Source organism: Camponotus vicinus, unplaced genomic scaffold (genome assembly GCF_025532165.1).
Source record: "Camponotus vicinus isolate PSW18456_S1 unplaced genomic scaffold, iyCamVici1.0 SCAF_13, whole genome shotgun sequence".
Lineage (NCBI taxonomy): Eukaryota > Metazoa > Arthropoda > Insecta > Hymenoptera > Formicidae > Camponotus > Camponotus vicinus.
Genome location: NW_028141949.1, coordinates 1,886,053 through 1,905,095, shown reverse-complemented (window position 1 = coordinate 1,905,095; position 19,043 = coordinate 1,886,053). Strand labels below are relative to the sequence as shown.

Sequence of the window (19,043 nt, the reverse complement as noted above, 5' to 3'; positions counted from 1 at the left end):
TTTTTTAACTCCTTCTAGTTAACCGGAACAACCCGCAGCTGGTAGTTCATAAACAGACGGTTCTTTGTAATAATCTTTACAGCTTCACGAAAATGAAAGTAGTCTGTTTAAAGGCTGCTAGTCTTTGTCATCACGGATATACGGTGGTTTTACTGACGTTCAATGTCGCATACATAAGTCTGCCAACGCTAAGGAAAAACTATGCATCAACATAATAGAGGCTGCAGCGCACAATATGCCATTATTTTCTTCTGACAAAATTAGATTACCTCATTCATAGTCACTGTGCGCATCGGTTTGCATTTCATTTTCATAGATAATTGTATATGACAATGGCAGCGATAGAGATTCTATTGAATGAGCAAATCATATCAACTATTTTATTATAATTTTACGATAACATAGATTTTAATGAGACTAGCATTCCATTCAATTAGAGATTACAATCTCTAATTTTTAGATATCATTGAATTTAAGTGAGTTTCGTTTGATTTAATGTACAATTTATGAATATCTGAGGCTGAAAATATTTTAGACTAGAAATGAGACTCCCTCGGGATAAATAATCTCGGAAAGGTTTTCTGGATAATTTTATGCATTATTTTATTGACTCGTTATCAAACGCAATGCACTCATATCGTATACTGCATTTTTAATCCTTTGGCTTAGATATGTAGTTTACATAGAGACTAAATATTATCTTTCGCTGTACCTAGATCGGAGATATGTTAACGCAGGTATAGAGAATAATACAGTGAATATTGCAAAGGGACATTAAACACGATGAATGTGCGCGGCAAGTACAATACACGTAGCACTTAATATAAGGTTGCACATAAAATGCCTTTTCTTCATAACGTTCTCAGAAAAAAAGATGAAAGAAATTTATTAGATGCGCACTTTTTACGAGTATATACTTTATACAATGATTCTTTTAAATGTGCGACCGGTTCTACGATCGTTCCATGTATCAATGTATTTCTTTAACGAAGCGTGATGCAATATATTAAGAAATCTTGTCGACATTAATTAACAGTAGGTACATAGCATTACAATATTCTTTTAACAGGTATTAAAGTTACTCTCGCGATATGTGAATCGATACGCGTCGATATACAAATGCCTTTTTACGTTATGTAACTTATACTGCGTCAAATATATTGTAAAAGATTGCATTTCAACGGAATCGTGTCGTTTGAATAATCCGATTTTAAGTACAAAATGTATTGATAATTTTGCGCGGGAAAGATTCTTAGGATATATTGTGGAAATTGTGTTTGTTGCGACGAATCGAGTATTTTCAGAGGTACGTCTTAGAAAGTATAGCCACGATGAATCGGACAGAGATCCGATGAAACGATCGCGAGGGTAATCAAATGATATTCACAACATGTGATCGTTATCGGATTCTGTCGTTCGCTCGTATTTCTTTTATCGAGATTCGCATGAAAGGAGATTGGGGCTCCTTTTTTCTCGAATCTCGTCACAAGTCTACACTCGACGTTTCCGTTCTTCAGCAGCTTCAAGAAGATTTCACAGCATCCTCAAGAGGACCAGGAGCGCCATGGTCGACGCGCCCAGGTTTATCATCGTGGAACTCATCGTGGATGCAGCCGAGAGTTCGAGTTTGTTCTTTAGATCTTCCGGCACGTCCACGTAGACCTTATCGAGTCCCACATCTTTGATTAATTTCGAAAGCTTCGCGGCATCGACGGAATCGCCCTCCGACGACCAGATCGTTAGTGTCGCGTTGGTGAACGTCGTGTTCTTCAACAACGTTTTTATGCCATCGATATCGTTTGCTGCAAGGCCGGCTCGTACGGGATAAGTTACCGATTGAGTAACTTCATTCTCTTTTAGAGCGTTGATCATGGTTTGAAGCTGTTCCGAACTGTATCGACCCTCGTTGATGTTGAAGTCCTTTCCATATCTAAAATATGACAGATAGTTAAACATCAATCGTAATAGTATAATAGTCGTAATAATATTATAATATATGGCTAGATAAAAATTTATTTTATTTTCATTATTTTGTTAGTATTTATAGGTCGAATAAAAAAAATAAAATTTACAAATGCAATTTAATATCGATGTGCCCATTAATATTTGTATTTAAGTATCAAGCAACTTGATAAAAATTTTATTTTCTGCAAATAGTGATGATTTTTCCAGTCTCTAAATCTGTCTTATTATTTATCCGTTGATTCTTTAAACATTTTTATTAATATGCGTCTTTGGCATTGACGTACATCCAACATATGTATTTTATCAAAGCGTTAAGTTGATTATCTCTTCTCAGGGACTTTATATTTATAACTCCCTCTTTTTATAAGAGATCATACCATGGCCACGATATATGTATATTTCTTTGCTTATACGGTTAATTAATTACAAGGTTATGTATTAGAAACTGCTGTTACTCTGTTCACACAAGTGCGTCTCGATAGTTGTTTACCTGGTTGTCCAGCCGACGGAGAGGATGCTCTCTGGTATAGTTTCGTTAGCTCCTTTCAGAAATTCTTTCGCATTAAGCGGAGTAGTAGTAGCGTTCACAGGTCCACGAAAAATGTCCGCATTGAGGAATACCGGAAACGTTAGCTGCAACGAATACATGTTTTATTTATGTGTTTTATTTTTCAAAAATACGTTTTACATATTTAAAAAAAATATATATATATATACATACATTTGTTCGAAATTTTGTGAGAATAGGCTTGCTAATCTCGAATGCTTCATTGGATTTAAAATCCAGTTTAATGCCCTTGTATGTACTGTTACTGTGAATGCTGAGGTCGAGGAAATTCTCGAGTGATAGATCGCTCTCATTGGCCGGTGGATGCGCCATTATCGGGATACCAGTTTGATTGCTAGTAGTATTAAGTTTTCCAACAACGACGTCGGCTTCCAGCATCATGATATCCTCTTTAAAAAGGAAAGTCGGTTGTCTGTTCGTTCGTATGTATGTGTATGTATGTACGTGTGTGTGCATGTAAGCGTATATGAGGCATAGCTTGAGACGACCGGCTGAGCGGGAGGAGAGTTCTGGTATGTGCATATACGTGCAGGGAATATCGATCACGCCCTAAAGAGGCTGGAAGATTGCCGGATCCACACGTTCGTTAGTGTTGAAGCTCAAATGACCGAAAATCCTGGCTTTTTCATGATGGAGACTACAGAGGATGGACTACAGAGGCTGACGTCAAATTGTCAAGTTGTTCGAAAAGAAACGAGAAGTACTTTACGATCTAGAGATACGACATTTCTTTCTTGTGAATATCAAAGCGACGCTTTGCGGGGAATTATAAAAGAAGCTGAACGTTCTTCATGTAATAGAAATTATGATAATTTGATAATGTGTAGTAATATGCAAGAAAGTATGTATAATCTATCGGCAAAGAGGAGAGAGGAGGGAGAGGATAGGAAGACATTTAGAATTTTGATCTTCAATAATATTTTTGTCATTGTGTGTGTGAAAGATATAATCGCGGAATTAAATTATGAAGTTGAAAAATCGAAAGTTTTTCTTCATTTGCGATTACTTTGCACTTTGGCACTTTATTGAGATTCAACGGAGGCACGAATGTACTTTTCCGAAAACTCTACATCGGACGTGACTGCGTACAAACGACTTATCTACAAGGATTCAATCGTACGGAAATAGGAAATTTAAATACGAAGACTTGAATTTTTTTTCTTCGGAGTTGAAGCGCGAAGTTTGAGAAAAGTTTCGAGTTCAAAGTTGGCGTATATCCCGTGTCGAGATATAAAATGTACGTACATCATATATATCGAAGGGGAAGATGTCTATCGAAAATACGAGACTTAATCAATGTCACTTATATATTTTATATAGACTTGCTTTGTGAAGGCGTGTGAGATAAATCTTGTAAAGCGGATACTGTATAAAGCTTTCTCCCTTGCTGTCGATATTTCTGTGAGCGCACTTTTCAAGGACATCCCACACCATTATTTAAAGCGCGCCAATGTAAAAATACATGTCATCATGCGGGTCGACACAAAGACATATCTCGATGTGGGATATCCATGAGAGTGAGACAAATGCAAAAAAGCGTCAGCATTGAAGATTAATGTCGCAAAACGCTACCAAGTTCATTCAATTATTAATACATTGATGATCGATGAAAATAGCAAAATTATAATACATTAGTATTTTATCGGGACGCGACGTTTTGTCGAGGCTATTTCCCGATTTTTTGACATTAAATAATTACCGTGACTGTTGCACGTTTGCAACCAAAATAGTTCAAGGTGCCGTTTCATAGATAGATATGCATACCTAAATTATTCGTACTATTTAATATTGCACTCTTATCAATTATTATTCTATCAGATCTGCCAATTGCTGCTTGCGGATATGAATTATTTAAAGAATTTTATTATGTCATTATCATCTTTTGCAATTTTATTAGCGTGTTAATATTAGTTTTCGTCTTCATATTTCAAAAATATAAAAATATAATACTTTATTTCTTTATTGTTTTCATCTAAATATTGCCTTAAATAAATCTTAAATAAATCTTTTCTAAATGCATTATGGCCGTCATATTTAGACTTTAAATTAAAAAATATATTAATTCGAAGGTCCGTTAAAATTTTAATGATGTCGTGACTTTACGTGAAAAGAAAGCGGTTTAATAATTAAAAATTTTTCCTATCTACAAAAACAATGGGATGCTTATTAAAACCGCGTCCAATACCTTCAAAGCAATTTCGACGCTTACGACAATGCCGGCGATATCTCAACACGCGAGAATAATCAGAGTGCCGTCGTTCTTCTCTCCATCTTTCGAGTGCAATAAACGGAAAAAACGGAGGAAACTTAGGCTACGAATCGCGATCAACCTACCTGACAAAAGTGCTTTTTCCAATTCCGCCAGACTATTGACGGCGTGCGCCCAGACAATCTTCGTGAGATTGCCTTCGACGTTGGGGAAGAACTTGGTCGGATCCGGCGAGACATGGCAGCACGAACTGTTGTCGTTGCACAGGGCAGCCTCTGAAACACGGGAAGCCACTAAGCTGTATTTTATCAGGTCGCGTTTTGCATTTGCATCAGTAACGCTCATGGACTTGACCTTCTCTCCATCAGTATTCCCGAGACCGCGCGAACCATGACCCAATATTCGCTTCATAATTGAGCGAGGACTCGAGAATTTCTCGCGGCAACCGGCTGTTCTCTCGGAGACGACAGAGAACCCTGCTCGCTCTCCTTCTATTGTGCCGGTCGATCGATATAATCACGTTCATTTGTCACGAGGGGTTGCCAACTACCATCGTCGGTTGGCGAGCCGAGCGGCCACGAATCCGGGGGTCATCTCGCCGAGATATACACGTATATATTGCTCTTTCCGGCGAAATATTTCTTTTTTTTTTATTTTGTCGATTCGCTTGGCGGCGTAAATATCGATAGAAGTGAATTACATACGTCACAGAGCGCCGTACGTAGTCGGGGAAAATAAATCGGCGCTCGCTCGGGGACGCGTCTGTATGAATTAATAACGGGATTGCGTCGAAAAATTCCACAGTACGGTTCTCTCTCTCTAGTGGGCTACCATTTCCGGTGCATTCCGAGCCATGTGGTGAGCAAACCTTACGCGTCGAATGACCCCTTCGAACAGATTACGAGGGCGATTGGCCTCTCTTTTGACTGGGTCTTTTTATGAATGGCCAGCAGCGGGGCCAAGTACGGTAAAAATTTGCTTTGATCTTTAAAATTAAGTTCGATATAAATAAAAATACCAAAAGTGAGTGAAATTTCGCGGCCAGACGAGAAATATCAAGGCAAATGTATCTCTTGATTAAAAATTCTCCTTCTTGGTTTTGTTCTTTGAAAAGGAAAACGATAGCGGTTTTATAGGCATGCTGCGTTCGACAATGCGGGTGTCACTTAAAGTTTAATACCGACCATGATAAAAAAAGTTTCAGTGACTAATCGCCTCACGACTTAAAGCAATGCTTGTTCCTTGTCTACCACCAGTTTCTAGCCAGAGCAAAAAGAATTACGGAGAATCTTTTTATCGCGTAGACCCGCAGATTAGCCGGATTAAATTAATACGCTCATTAAGTTATTCGGAATTAGTCATTTATTTTTTACAAAGTTTTTCTGGAAAACTCTCTGTTCGTGCAAAGAATCGATAGCTAAGCCGCGCCAATGATTCCGATTGACCCGTTTCCGATCCAGTGATCATGGACTAAATATGGTCGGTCAATGAAGAGATGCTGGGTCGGCTTTTTTTAAAACATTAGTAGCCTTCTATCCGTATATTTCCGTTGCAGTTAAAATAATATACTATCGAACTATGCGAATATTTGTATTTTTGCGAACAATACTTGCGCGTTACAATTGTATCTCTGTGGAAATTTCACATTTTTTTATGATACCTATGTACATTGTACGGAGATATAAAATATTTATATCACCTGGGACATAATACGAGAGAAATTAACTCACAACTGGATAGAAGAAATGTCGTGAGCAAATTGTATTTGCCGAGTGATAACAAACTTTAGCGCGACCACTCCCGGGTTAATTTAATGACATTCCTACAGCGAGCTAATGCTCGTTCGTGTACTTAGACACACGATAGCAAAGGGGTGAGTCAGCAAATAGTATTTGAACTGGTCACGCCATATTAAATTCGTTTTGATTCTTTACTCATGAGACGTAGCAAGTATCTTTTGAAAGTCTTCTTCCTTGGAGTCTCGCTCAATATAGGCGTATTCGTTTGTACATCCTTGCGTACATTGTCAAAATCCGAGTTCCCCCCACGTTCTATCAAGCCTATCATCGCTACAATGTCTACGAAACGGCCATTTCCGGCACGGCAGTCCTATACAGGGGCCGTACTGTGCTCGAACCGGTTTAGCCACGAGGGAAAACCGTGAGAGCGGTCCTTCTTTTTTGTTACGAGGTTTGCTTGCGCGACCGAATACTAGAAGATCGAGGCGATTGAACTGGTCGAGTTCAGGCCAACTAATTGGTTGGACAACCGATCATCTGTTCTCTCGAGATTATCCGTGCCGTTGCACCGCTCATGGTTTTATTATTATACAGTTGGAATCGTGGAATTCTTCGCGTCATATGACCTGGCAAAAGTAAATATTTTATTTTTTGAAACGCATAGCGTGATGTGCATTCAACGTCGATGTATGTTTTTACCGATCCGGAAATATCTAATTTTAAAAACGCAAGCGCGACGTCTTCCACGTGTATCTATTGTATAACATAGTGTTGCAATAGAGTCCTCCACAAATTGAAACATCCACTTCGTGCACGCGAAGTGAAGAATTAATTAAAGTTAGAAATAGAAGTTTCATTGCTTGATTCATTGATTGATTAATAAATTTGACTTTGCGACTATGAAGTTTCTCTTGAGATAACAGAATACATTTGCGTGTAATCTATTTAAAGGGATGGGGCGTAGTAAAAAATAGAAAACAAAATTAAAAAATTTAATTATAAGAGGCTCTCTTTATAATTAAAAAATTTAATTATAAAGAGACTCTCTATCTTCAAGATTATCGTATTCTCTCGTTTCAGTATTAAATGACAAATGTCACGAATTGCATATCGGCTCTTTAGCTATGCAATGTCTTCTATGATCCATGAAATAATAGTATATTTTCGTATGTATACATATATTATCCATCTGTAATATTAAATATGTAGAAAAGACGGATAAGAAGAAAAAAAAACAGATACATGTATGGACGTATATAAATTTACATACTTGAAACATATGGGAAAACAACTTTTACACCAGTATTTCGGTGTAAAACATTCACCGTTGGTCCCGTGTAAAATTTCGTTTTAACAACTTCCGATATTCCCAACCTGAGCGTCAATTTTTATCGCATTCTCGTTTCACTATAAAATGTCACGAATTGCATATCGGTTTTTCAGCTGTGCAATATCTTACAGAATTACAGACCCGTCATTGCGGCCCGTATTTTCTTAGCTTGTGACATTGTGTCGTGGATGCAACGAGGATGCAACAATGAAATCAAATCAGGCTTCCAGTTCCGTGAACAGCACCACCGGCGGCTTGGCTGCCTCTCTCGCGATGTACAAAAGAATTCCGATGCCCTCGTGGGATGATAAAAGCATCTTTCACGCGTCACTGCGCCGCGTATAGTTTGCAAATAACCGCTACTACCGCCGTTCTCTTCCGCTTAGAATGTGCATCTGAAGACTCGGGTCATCTCTCCGACGAGGCGGGACCTCGTTTCGACGGATTTTGCCTTAGTCAGCCGAAGACTGACAAAGCGTGACTTATGGCCGCATCTACATATTATCAACGAACTTGAATCTCGATTAAAGTAGAAATCGACTGCTCGTGAGCAGCAATTCGGAACTTTAAACGGAATCCGATATCTCGCGGATTTACGTGACGGAATTTCATGTTAGTCAAACTAGTTCTATAGAAATGCAGAACAGATCACTTGACTATCAGAAAATTATTTATAGGAATCTGAAACTTGTTTGATATAATCGATATTTTTGGTCCAGCAGACGAGAAAGATTTGGGCAAAATATAAAAAATTATATTTAATTTCTCTTTAGTTATTTTATCAGTTATATTTGAAAAGCATCGAGAAATATATTATTAAATTACTGATTTTAAATATTTATTTATGTAATGCTAACAATGTATGATTGTATATTCGATTATCTTCCAAGACGAAAAATATGATTACAAATGTTGAAGATTACATACCACGAATTGTAGCCATTACATTAATTTCGTAGAACGAATTGCATAATCATGAAGTGATTTATGTATTGTGATGCCAAGTGTAAAGTGTCGATGATAAATAATAATGTACAGGCAATCTTACAAACAGCTGATAGGCCATCTGTCATGCTTGTTCCAAACTGTTTAAATTGTGAGCGTATATCTCATATATTTTTAAGTAAAGTGATCTCATATATTTTTAAGTAAATGATCGTGTTTTTCTAAATTGATTATTTCAATGTTTGCTGAGGTTTCACGTAAGTTTTAATAGAAATGGAATTTTGTTATCAAAAGATACTAAATCAGTCATGTCGGACTATATCAGATCATGTTAGCCACTCGCATGACATATACATAGCACGAAAGACTATTTGACTGATAGTCGACATTTTTTAATCGACTTGAAGTCGACTTTTTAAGTCGACGTTTAGTCAACTATTTTTAGTATGGTTTATTGTCGACTTAAATAATCGACTAAAAGTCGAATATTTTCAAGAAATTAAAAGTCGTTTTTTTTGGTAACACGAAAAATCGATTGAAAAATATCTTTTCGTCAAAAAAGACAACATAGAAAAGATCTTTTTATCATCTCGATCATTTCTTTTTTTTGTTTTTTCGGTATATTGTTCCATGTTTATACATATACTTATTATTATTATTTGAATTAAATTGGACATTTTCAAAGACTTGGTTAATTTAATTTCGTTATTTTTTAATTGTATTATAAGTAACAATATTATATAATTAAAGTACAATAAAACTAAATCGATTATGTTTTTGAGAAATGTCATTATTAAAATAAAAATTTATTAGTTACCCACTTGGCATGTAATTGTTGAAATATTGTAATGTTCGAAAATGGTACAGAAATATTTCATTAACATTTCAATTGTAACTTTACATCTGAAATATTTAAAAAAAAGAACAGATTATTTGAAAGTAAACGAGATAAATGGGAAATAGCCCATTTATTGCGTATATTAAAGTATTCCTATTGCGAGGATATTTATATATTTTTACAAGTTTTCGAAGATATTCGTCTATCAGAAACAAAAGGAATAACATTTTAATAATATTACCGAGATATTACTGAAAATCTTTCAATAATATTGCATTCGAAATAATTAAGACGGGCATTGAAACATTCCAGAAATGTTGCAGAAATAATCGTGAGATATTTCTGTAATACTGCTAATATTTCAAATGGACATTGCAATGTTTCAGAAATATTACACACCGAGTGAGTAATATAGATAACATTAAATTGATTGAAAATTGACTTATAATTGTCATAAAATAATAAGTCGACTTATCGGCTGACTGATAGTCGACTATAATCGAGTCATTTGTCGGCTGTTAGTTGACATTCAGTCTGACTTCGAAATCGACTTTAGATTTTTTCTGCCGATTGACAGTCTATTAACAGTCGGCTTGATTTGGGTAGTGAAGAGTATATCATTATAATGTAAAGGTTCGACTCATTAATATATGCGACAAAATTTGTTCAATTTTATTAAAAAAGTTGACTTCTGAAAGCAATTTTTTGCCATTTATTATATATTGCTATTTTATCAAGAGATCTTCCATTAAATTATAACGGAGTTTGAGGTACAATTACGGACTTGCATCATAGATTACGCTGAGTCTAAAAGTTTAACCAAGTTTGAAAACCAAGTTAAAGATTTCGCAGAATTTGACCTCGCGGATCGCACGTGTAGAATATTAATTCCAAATTTGATATCAAAACTCGCTGTTTGAATTTACTGATTAAATATGAAAATACGGCTACCTGGTGAATTCAGACGTAAGCACAGAATAATAATTTCTAAAAGCATTCTTTAAACTTCTTTTCCGAGAGTTTTTGGTTTAGAATTGAGATAACATGAATCATTTGATGTCTTACAAAAGAAAAATGCGATTAAATATCTATTAAATAAATATTTACTCATTCGATTATGTATTTAGTAATTATAAATTAATATTTTTATTTAGAAATATCAATCGCCCTTTAATGCGCCAAGGATTATCGTTTTTTACGCGATGACAATTTATTTCGATCTCTATTCATGCTAGATCGCAAATTATGATTCACACAATTGATTCGCGAGCGTTTCGACTTCTACTCTAAAGTCAACGACCGCACCTACGGAAAGTTTCTAATTTTTATATCTCAGTCAAACATATTTGGGCATAATCTTTCATATACCAAACGTGTATAATACTTGCATTCCAGAGTACATCAGAACGATGAATTTATTCTGCTTATCGCGAATAAACAGCCTGTTATCAGCTCGGTATTTTTTTCTCATTTCACATAAACGATGTTATGTCGTCTGGCGAGTTCCATTCAGGTGATGTCGTCGAATAAAATTGATTGGCGTCTCCAATACACAGATAAGGAAATTGTACTGTGTGATACCAGTATCTCTATGCACATGAGGTATATTCTCTTTGTCGAAATGCGATAAAAATATACATTATATTAATGTATATTAAAGCGAGATTATGGCACAGTCATGTGGCATCGGAATGATTCTGTCTTTTCAAATAAGTACTCCTCGATAATTTATTTGCAACATAGGATTTTACAGACACTTCAATATCGTATCGAAGTAACCTTGTAACGCGCTGCGTAATAACATCGCGACCCAACACCACACTTGTTTTCATCTCTCGTTATAACGCTTCTCGATACGAATTATTCATGACGAGTCATTGTACTCGGTCTGGATGTTCGCGCGATTGATGCGATCTTGCTTTTCATTGCCATTAGTGTTTTGCTTTTGCAGCGAAATGCAATGCGATTTACTTTTCAACGCGATTGTCATTTCGATGTTGGTGTCCGTTTGAATACGTCATGATGACTTGCGACGTGAAATAATATGATAATGTTGATCGTGAATTATTGTATATTTGATATTAATACATTTCACAACGAAAATACAGGTCATTAACGAAGATTGTTGACATGCATCGTGAGGCCTCGTTAATTCTCATGGATCACAAATTTCAAATTTATGCGGCGTTATCGCTGAACCCGATATAAATAGCTAATTAATTGCCTCCTTTGGCAATCATCGCTGCCTATCCCATTCATCTTCGTAATGAGACTCACTTACGTCACGAGATCTCATCCCCGAGAGTTTTAAACCTTTTTACGCTAATTGTTTACGTTTCTCTTATCCTGATTTCAGAGAAAGATATCGTATGCTGGTACGTACATCGATCTGTCATTAACATATTCCGGATCGTCGGTAGACACGAGCCTCATTTGCGTTGTATCGAAATATTTTTGACTAGAGATTACATCGGTCTTGTTATTTTTGTATTTTCCGCACTGTCTGTTTATACCATCTGTATTCGTAAATCGTTGCTATGATCGGGCAAAGGAGTGCTAAAAACAGTTTATTTTCGTACTATTTTCGTGCTCGTGATATGCTGTAACTTGTATGCCATCGGTATCGCTACGGTTACGACGTTAATCTATTTTCGCGAACACGCTTTACAAGCAAGCATGTCAGCATCGTGGGAGGTATCGAATCTTTGATCAACTCCCTTTTTAGTGACAAATATTATGACAATGAAAAAATGTAGTTGAAAAATATGTTTTCACCGCTATTATCTTTTAACAAATAATTACATCAATTGTTTCGGTAGAGCTCAATCATTCCGTATCATTCATGTGTCATAAACGAAGGAAATAGCGTTCACATTGAAAGTGAAGGAATGTATGACAGCCCGGAAGTAGGAAGAGGAAGAAAAGAGAAAGATACGCGCGTCAGTCATGCATGATAAATATCCCCAAGTGTCACGGGATTAATTGCGTCATGCATCGGGCGGCGATGCCAATTAAAATTAAGAGCTAATGTAAGGCGCTCACCGTAAAGACATCTCACCGAGTTCGCGAACGTATATACGTTAACCGGCGTGCGTCATCTCCGTGAGAATTATTATTAGCGATCGATTGGGAGACGGATCGAGACGAGGATTTATTACGTGTCATCGCGGTCTTCAGACCGTGTATCCTCTATCATCTTGTAATTTATTTCTCTCGGTTTGATGAAAACTCTCTTTCGGCTTTTAATGGCGATCTCGGTTTGATGAAAACTCTCTTTCGGCTTTTAATGGCGTTCGAATTAATACTTCGAGAAAATGTTAGGCAAAACAAAAGTATAGAGCGAAAATTTAGAAAATTTTTTTAATTGACTACAATCAAGGTTTAACTAACTATCCGCTCACGGATTTCGTGCATCGTAAAACCTGTTTCTCACCTCTCTTTTCCTTGATTAAGGTATTAAAGCGTAAATTGAATTAAATTGTGAAACTTTCCGCTTGTAGAAATACCTTTTCGTTGGAATTTATTTGCTCACCGTAACATTGAACATGCCAGGCCATTTGTATCGACGTGATCTATAAAAAGTCTTGGGTCGTAAAATCACAATACGTTAAGCAGTTCGTTCAGGTCGACGGTATGTTGATATCATTGTCTTTGTCGTTGGAAAACTTTTTAAAGTTTTATCTCTCTTGATTTCTATTTGCGAAAAATTTCGCAGATTTATGCTTGAGTTTCGGTTTCGGAGATTTTACTTGTTAAACTCAACGTAAACTTTATTCAGGATTTAACACTCGGAGAAGACATCTTTCCTTTGGCGATGCCAAGCGGAGAAACGACGTGACGAAAAAAGAAAATCGATACGTCTATTAGAGGAGCGTGTAGTTTTTCAATGCACAAGGCGCACCCCTATAGGTTTTACCACGTCCGAGAAAATTATCCTAGACTCGGATTTCACGATCTGCTAATTGTCTTCTGTAAGATATGGTTTTAAAAAACAAGATCGATAATGGTTTCTTTTGCGGAGCTTCTCGCTTTCACATTGTTTGCAAATCGCGACCATCATTCTTACCGCGGTGACTTATGTCCTCGCGTAACATTGTGTCGAGCTGTCAACAAAAGCTGTCATTTGATTTACGCCACAAACATTACTAATCAAGGCTAAAAAAAAGTGAAATCTCTATAATATCCTTATAAAAATAGCATTGATTTTAATTCATTTCTTTGTTGGAGTAATGGGACGATTTTGGAGCAAAGTATTAATTTAATATATATTACTCAAATATTTTCAATTAAAAACAATTCGAATTCGAGTTATTCATAAACAGCCGACCCTAAAAAGCCATACTTGCTCCGTAATAAAATAATCGTTGGACGAATTTGGTTGCATAAATGTGTCATTTATTTTCGGAGCAACGATATAAATAAAGATACGATATACAATGCACATCGAAACAGCATGTGTCATTCAGGTAGCTCTAAACGTTCTAAATTGCGTCATGTTGACTTACGGATCACCGCTAGCAATATTGCAATCGTTGTGATTACAGTACCCGCCATGGTCCTCGATGCTGGCTGTACCGAACTCGCAATGGGGTGGCCAACAAAAGAAGGGACGGATCGGCGTGAGAGAGAAGCGAAGCGATGGGGAGAGAGAAAGAGACACACAGTACGACCCGACGCGGCTCTTCCGCAAGACGCCCGGTCAACTCGGCGGCCTCGAAACGACTGACTGTCTCCACGAGAGGAGCGGTTGGTCGGCTGATCGTCGAAATCCAGGCTCGTACATAATGGCACGTATAGGCCGCCGGTCATATTTCGCGGCGCCGCAATGCCGCGCCGGTACACACGTGCTCTCTCACCACCTCTTTCGCTCGGGGGAGAGGGCCCCCGGCACGAATCACAAAACGTGGGGTCTCAAACGGCTCGCAGGACTTAGGGGAGAAAGAAAAAGAGAGAGAGAGGGAGCGGAAGGACTATGCGTGGATCGAATGGAAAGTCGTTCTGAGCAGCAAGAATTAGAAAGGATTTATCGTTGTCGTAGCTTATCGTGGCTTGACGTGGGATTTTCGTTTGAGATCTTCGCGATGAATTTTGACATGTGCACTTTTAAAAAAAGGGCGCGCAAGCACGAAAATATCGAACAAGTAGATTGTTCGTCGCACAAAAGTTACCGCACGCCTGGGGATTTGGGAAATTTGAATACGTGAGAAAAAGAGTTGGAGATTTTCCAATTTTTTTTTCACTGCTCATTCTATTGTACGTTTAAAATACGATTTTATTTCTTGTACAAACGGGGAAAGTTATAAACATATGAGCGAATACATGCACGAATATGTTGCATGCTCATATCATAATGTATTTTGCAGGGAAAAGATTATTAATTGAACAGAAAAATATACATGATTATAATCTATTTTAGGGATATGATTATAATTTATTTTAGAGCCTGAAATAAATATCTTTGAATACATGATAATATGACGCAATCTAAAATGGTGTACTTACTTTAGGTTTATTATTTGAATAATCATATTTTACATAGCAATACTTTTATATCATAGTTACTATAATAAGCAATTTTCACACGTTACATTTACTCGAAATTTTCATGGCAACTTTGAAAAGCAGAGAGATCGATCAAACAATAAGAGCATTAATCCATTGGCTCACGATGTAATGTTTTATCAATATTAGATTCAATTAATTCGGAGACACCCTTACGGGACTTAATCAACTGAAACTTTGATGGGATTTCTGAAAGGACAAGGCTGACAATTTATGTGTTATAAGCACGAATGAAACGAGTTTGCGTAGTTATAACGCGTTGTTTTGCGCAGAGTTCATCGTGACTTTGCTCGACATGTGTTCGGTACAGGATCCCCAAACGAACCATAAATGTGGGCGACAAGGGTCGTTTTCGTGACTCCCGGCGTGGCACGGCGGGGTGAAACATCTGCCGAGGGTTCACGACCGTAGGGCAGGCGCTAAGCACCAATTCCGCACAACTTTTATATTTGGTGAAACATTTACCATTCTTCTCTTTACGATGCGAACAACTTTTTTCTAACAAGACATATGCTCTCTTGCTCGAAAGAACAAGTAACGTTTAACATTTTTATTCGTCGTGATGTGAATAATTAATCTTTTCGATAAATCACTATATTTTTTATTCACGAAAAAATTTGCATTTAAGAAAAATTTTTCTTTCTCTACTAACTTAAAGAAGTAGAATTTATTTTATTCATTCTAGCTATTTGTTTTTAATTGTTTTAAAATTTGGCGAAATTGTCGTAGTGTTAAGGAATATTAAAACGCGTAAAGGAATATTTTTTAAGAAAATCTTTATGACCGAGGAAATTTTAGTAGATTAATAAAATTCAACGAAATTATAATTAGATCTTCGAATGTTATCTCTTTTTATAAGCGCGTGACTATTAAACACTACATTTCCTGGTATCAGAATGTCGCTGAATCGTTATAATCTCTTCTTATCTAGTGAATCATTCGGTTGTATTATGTACATGTACAAATTTACGTGATGTGTCAGACGTGTAACATTTTGTGGAAAAAAACGGTGCGTCTTATCGTTTCGTGGCGCTAACAAAAACAATTCACAGAGTGACGTTTTAAGCTTGATTCACTGAATTTATGAATGATTATTTCCTTGTATCCAGTATTCAATTCTCGAAACATCCGCATAATATATAATAAATTATTAAATTCAGTAAGTTTCTATGTATGTGTACCTTTTCTTTAAAAAAAAGGAGAAGCTGTACTAATTATTCACGATTATAACAACGAAGTAGAAATTCATAATTATCTTTAACGCGAGAGAAAATTAACTGTTTATTGTGTTACAGGATTATAAATTAAATAAAATTAATTAAATGTTCAATTGTAGTCTGCATATTCATGAATTTTATGCATCTTTAATTTTCTCTTTATCAATATTATATAATTTATTTTGGATATTTGTCTATAAAATAGAATCGGCTATATATTATTCCCTCAACAATTTTCGTTTGTAATGATGTTTGTAAGAGGCACAAATATAATTATCGTTTACAAGCTGGCGCGACAGGTCAATGGTGTTAATGAGTTAATTTCACGAATAAACGTCACGCTATTTTTGCAGAGAAAAGGGCGGCTTATTTATTTAATGTTGGAATTACGGCCCTTTTGTGCTTTTTAAAACTGACTTCTCTCTCTAACGATCTCGTTGCAACGCATAGGTAATATTTGCTCAAAGTTCGTGCCTGTGATATAAGCCATTATGCGTCATTGATTATATTCGCGTTTTATATCTGATCGCGCACTCGCGATGGCGCAGTTAATATTGAATGAAAAAAATTAGAGACGCACGACGTGCTATATGATTTATATCATTTTATTTCCAGGGTAATTGAGAATATCGCTGCAAGAGCTCTTTTAATATTCGCGATGGCCATCTTCAGTTAGCCGATGGACGCTTTCAATTAGAAACGTTCGATTTTTTATTCAGGAAGTATCTTCAACATAACTATTGCGTTTTTCGTCTTCCCGACTGTCGCAGGACGTATCAAACTTTTTCAGAGTTTTCTGAAAAGATTTTGAAGGAAAACCTGAAGGCTGTGAAAATGTTCGATTTACGAAGGTAAAGTGCAAGAAGATGTTTTCAAATCATTCGCATTTATGAATTCTGTTCTCGACGAGAATAAATAGTTCTTCCTCGTGTTTCCCAATTTCCCAAATTTTTCAGACCTTCTAGTCTGGGTCTGGCGCCACGATGAGATACGATAGGGAAATAGGTGGAAAATCCACGAGACAATAGCAAATGATATCCCTTGTTGATCAGAATCGAAATTACTTGTCCTTGTTTCGAGACGAGCTCGCTCAGGTACATCTACTTTAAAAAAGCGTTCCAGACGCGACAGGCAGATGTGACAATTAGACGTTCCAATTTTCGCCTGTATGCTAATGCCATCGCAAATTTCACTCGCCGGTGCGGAAAAACAAAGAAGGGAGCTAAAGCCGGGAGATTCGGAGCGTTTCCTCGACATTGAATCTCCATCCACGTTCTTGTGGGTAATCTTCTTTGCAGGCTTCATTAGCAATAGATGAGATAGAGTAAGTTTATCGTAAGATTTGACGTAAGATTTCGACGTTAGATAAATACATTTAAAGATACGAGGCATTTTGTGCGAATTTTTTTATTTCAATATTATTCGATTTTTCTTTTTTGCGAAGTGAAGAACGTTTTAATTCGCTGGTGATTAATGCACGTATGCTTACGTAAATATAATATAATGTTATGTTTTTAACGATTGCGCAAGTGATATATTATCGCGGTATCGATAACACGATAAGACAATATTTTATTTTAACTGTATAAATGTAAAATTATTTTTTATCGCTTTATCGCCCGGAAATGAAAGAAACAATTATTAATGGATCCATTTTTCAAAACACGCCGAAATATTATATATCTAACACAAATTTTTACTCCACGATGATTACTTGCGATTGGTATCTTCGCTTTTGATATCTTTCGCATCGCGCGTGATCGCGAATCCGATTCTTATTCCTCCTCCTAAAATTCCTTCGCTCGCCTCGTTGTTGTAACTCTCGGCGTGTTTGTTTAGCGGCTTGTTTGCGTATTCGTGCCTCCGTATTCAACATTCAAAATCAACAATTGCGTGCCGCTTTAAATATGCGATTTTACTTGAGTTACGCGCTCGAGTTATGCGCGCGCGATTCGCGCGATAAACAGTTTAGCGCATCGTGCGAAAAGGAAAAAAAAAGGGAGAGAGAAAAGAGATCCGCACGTGCGAATATTGCACTTCCTGCGCACCGCGCATATATTCTATCGTCATCGTCTCTCCTTGGCTCTGCTTTGTTTTGTATATGTGTGTGTATTTTGTTGCGCGCATCGGAAATTGAATATCGATGTCAAAGATGTTCTCCTACTGTCTCTCGTCTCGTTACAAGTTTCTCATATAAAAAGTAATTCAAAATTTGTAATACAAGTCTATAAAATATTTCTTGCTTTTTTTATAAATGAATAATAATTATTATAATTAAAAATATGATTAACTTTTGTGTCTTTATAAATAATTCACATAGTTTACATAGAATATTAATGTTCCATATCCATAATAATTGGAGCATTTGACTTATTGGAGGGAAAGGAATAACATAATTTTAATAATCTTATATAAAAAAAGTTATAAAGATTGTTATCAAAATAGAATATCAAATAATATTTTTATGCATACATCATGACTTTTATGTCGATATCAATACATTATAAGTTTCGCCGATAATTTAATGATTCAGTTTAATTCTTCAGTTTCTTTATTTTACTTGTTTTTCTTCAATATTTAAATATGATGCTTTATTATTTCGCAGAATTAAAAAAGCATTATTAAAAATTGTGATATATGTCTCATCTATGAAGAATTTTAAAATCGTAA

The 19,043-nt window shown here is 36.2% G+C and overlaps 1 protein-coding gene across 1 annotated transcript; it reads right to left on the bottom strand.

The window, feature by feature from the left end:
• Nucleotides 1-586: 586 nt before the first annotated feature.
• On the bottom strand, nucleotides 587-14,346 carry LOC145963894 (protein FAM151B). The gene is made up of 5 exons (XM_083086216.1): nucleotides 14,100-14,346; nucleotides 4,868-5,017; nucleotides 2,687-2,922; nucleotides 2,456-2,598; nucleotides 587-1,930 (listed from the first exon to the last, which is right to left on the bottom strand). Exons 1-5 carry the CDS (start codon nucleotides 14,146-14,148, stop codon nucleotides 1,534-1,536), a joined length of 975 nt encoding a protein of 324 aa, XP_082942342.1. The 5' UTR covers nucleotides 14,149-14,346; the 3' UTR covers nucleotides 587-1,533.
• Nucleotides 14,347-19,043: the final 4,697 nt, after the last annotated feature.

Excerpts from the sequence above, each read along its gene's own strand:
- LOC145963894 (XM_083086216.1), bottom strand. The coding sequence starts at position 14,148 with ATGGCGGGTACTGTAATCACAACGATTGCAATATTGCTAGCGGTGATC. Across the intron at positions 2,599-2,686 it reads TCACAAAATTTCGAACAAAT|CTAACGTTTCCGGTATTCCT; the intron begins GTATGTATATAT and ends TATTCGTTGCAG. Across the intron at positions 1,931-2,455 it reads TCCGTCGGCTGGACAACCAG|ATATGGAAAGGACTTCAACA; the intron begins GTAAACAACTAT and ends GTCATATTTTAG.